This window comes from Phanerochaete carnosa (assembly GCF_000300595.1).
Source record: "Phanerochaete carnosa HHB-10118-sp unplaced genomic scaffold PHACAscaffold_1, whole genome shotgun sequence".
Classification (NCBI taxonomy): domain Eukaryota; kingdom Fungi; phylum Basidiomycota; class Agaricomycetes; order Polyporales; family Phanerochaetaceae; genus Phanerochaete; species Phanerochaete carnosa.
Window position 1 is genome coordinate 5,845,600 of NW_006767628.1, and position 1,628 is coordinate 5,847,227.

Sequence of the window (1,628 nt, forward strand, 5' to 3'; positions counted from 1 at the left end):
GCGCTTTCATTAAGCATGGAACTTCAAAGTTCGAGGGTGTACGGTAGGAGGATCCGCTGGACGGACAGAAGCCACCAGTGCATCTCGCTACTCCCGAAGCGACGATCCAGAATCTCTGGATCGTCCAGATGCTACGACTGGAAGCCCCTGACAGCAAATATCTATCGATCAACACTATCTTGTCATGCCTTCGTGCCTGAGAGTGCACGCACCTATGACCTGCCCCGACTGTCCTTCGTGCGTGCTCGCTACGATGGGCGCTTCATATGTATCCCCCAAAAATAAGATGATGGCTTCTACAACAACGAAAACTATTGACCAATCTATCAGTAGAAGCAAGATTCGTCTTCGTTATCATTCTCCTCGCCCTTTCCAGCCTCATGCCTTATAGCCCAGAACAGGGCCCCACTGCCCTCCCCGTCTTCATCCATGCCGTACCTGCCCTTCGTATGGCGGCTGTCCGCAGAGACTGTCAGGTCCCACACGCCCTCGAAGAGTTCTTTGTTCGGGTCGCGCGGGTCAGCCCATATGCGACGCATCTTGAAGAGACCCTGACCCCGCAACCCCATGCGCGGCGGCACGGCAAGGCGCGCCTCGTAGCCATGCACGCACGATAGATCAATATTAAAGGAATAATATCGTGGGATGTCGTCTTCCGTAAACTCGACATCGCCGACGAAGCCGCCAACGATCTCCGCGCCGTGCGACGCGAGCACGCTGTCCGCCATCGTCTTCGGCTTCTCACTCGGCCCGCGCAGGTAGACCGACTTGCCGCGGTAGCCCAGCTTGAGTGTGAAAGAGGAACGATGAGATGCATCCGACGAGAGCTTCGTCGCGAGATATGAGTATATTGTGGCCCATTGGGCGGCTGTGGGATCCTCGTTCGGTGGTACCACAGACGCGAACCCGTCCGAAAATGGGTCAAACCACGCGAAGTGTCCCGAAAAATCGATGACACCGTTCGCGCCAGACTTCGGTTTTATCTGAGCGGCGGTTCGGGCGAGGTCGGGTTGGCCGCACATGGAGCAGTGGGATGGTGCAACGACATCTCCGTCGACGATGTTAGAGACGTCGTCACTGGTCCGAATACCAGCGTCAGATAGTTTGAGGGATGACGCGTTAGATTTCTTCGCGGCTGCTTTAGGTTCGTTCTCGATAGCGGCTGGAGTTGTTTTTGCTTTCTTTGTCGCGCTTGTAGACACGTTGGACTTCGGAACTACCAAGCGCAAGGCGTTCAAGACGCGTTCTCATACAAGTACACGTAAAATGCGACTTACCAGCTGCCTTGCGCTTCAGTGGCATATTTCCGGTAGTAGGACGCGTCGACTGTGCCGCGTGTGGGTGGTGGTGAGGAGGAGAGTCTTGAGGAGAGCGTCTACGGCGCGCGTCTCATTTATAGCCTCGACCACGTGATGGCGTATTGGGAGAAGAGTGCAGACAAACCAGGAGAAGCTCTCTCAATAGCTGCAGCGAATTAAGCCGAGAATTAAGATCACCAAAGGATTCGCCAACGCTACAGATATTTATGGTTCAGCTGCGTGAGCATGTCATTTGTGGCTCGGCGCTTTCGAAATCTAGATGCATTGTACCGTGGTGGTCTGAAGGTTGCTTCATATACGCGTATCCTC

The 1,628-nt window shown here is 54.6% G+C and overlaps 1 protein-coding gene across 1 annotated transcript; it reads right to left on the reverse strand.

Annotated features, from left to right (window-relative positions):
* Positions 1 to 300: 300 nt before the first annotated feature.
* On the reverse strand, positions 301 to 1,074 carry PHACADRAFT_248792 (uncharacterized protein). Its single transcript, XM_007391218.1, has one exon. It carries the CDS (start codon positions 1,020 to 1,022, stop codon positions 327 to 329), a length of 696 nt encoding a protein of 231 aa, XP_007391280.1. The 5' UTR covers positions 1,023 to 1,074; the 3' UTR covers positions 301 to 326.
* Positions 1,075 to 1,628: the final 554 nt, after the last annotated feature.

Coding starts and splice junctions, on each gene's coding strand:
- PHACADRAFT_248792 (XM_007391218.1), bottom strand. CDS start 1,022: ATGTGCGGCCAACCCGACCTCGCCCGAACCGCCGCTCAGATAAAACCG.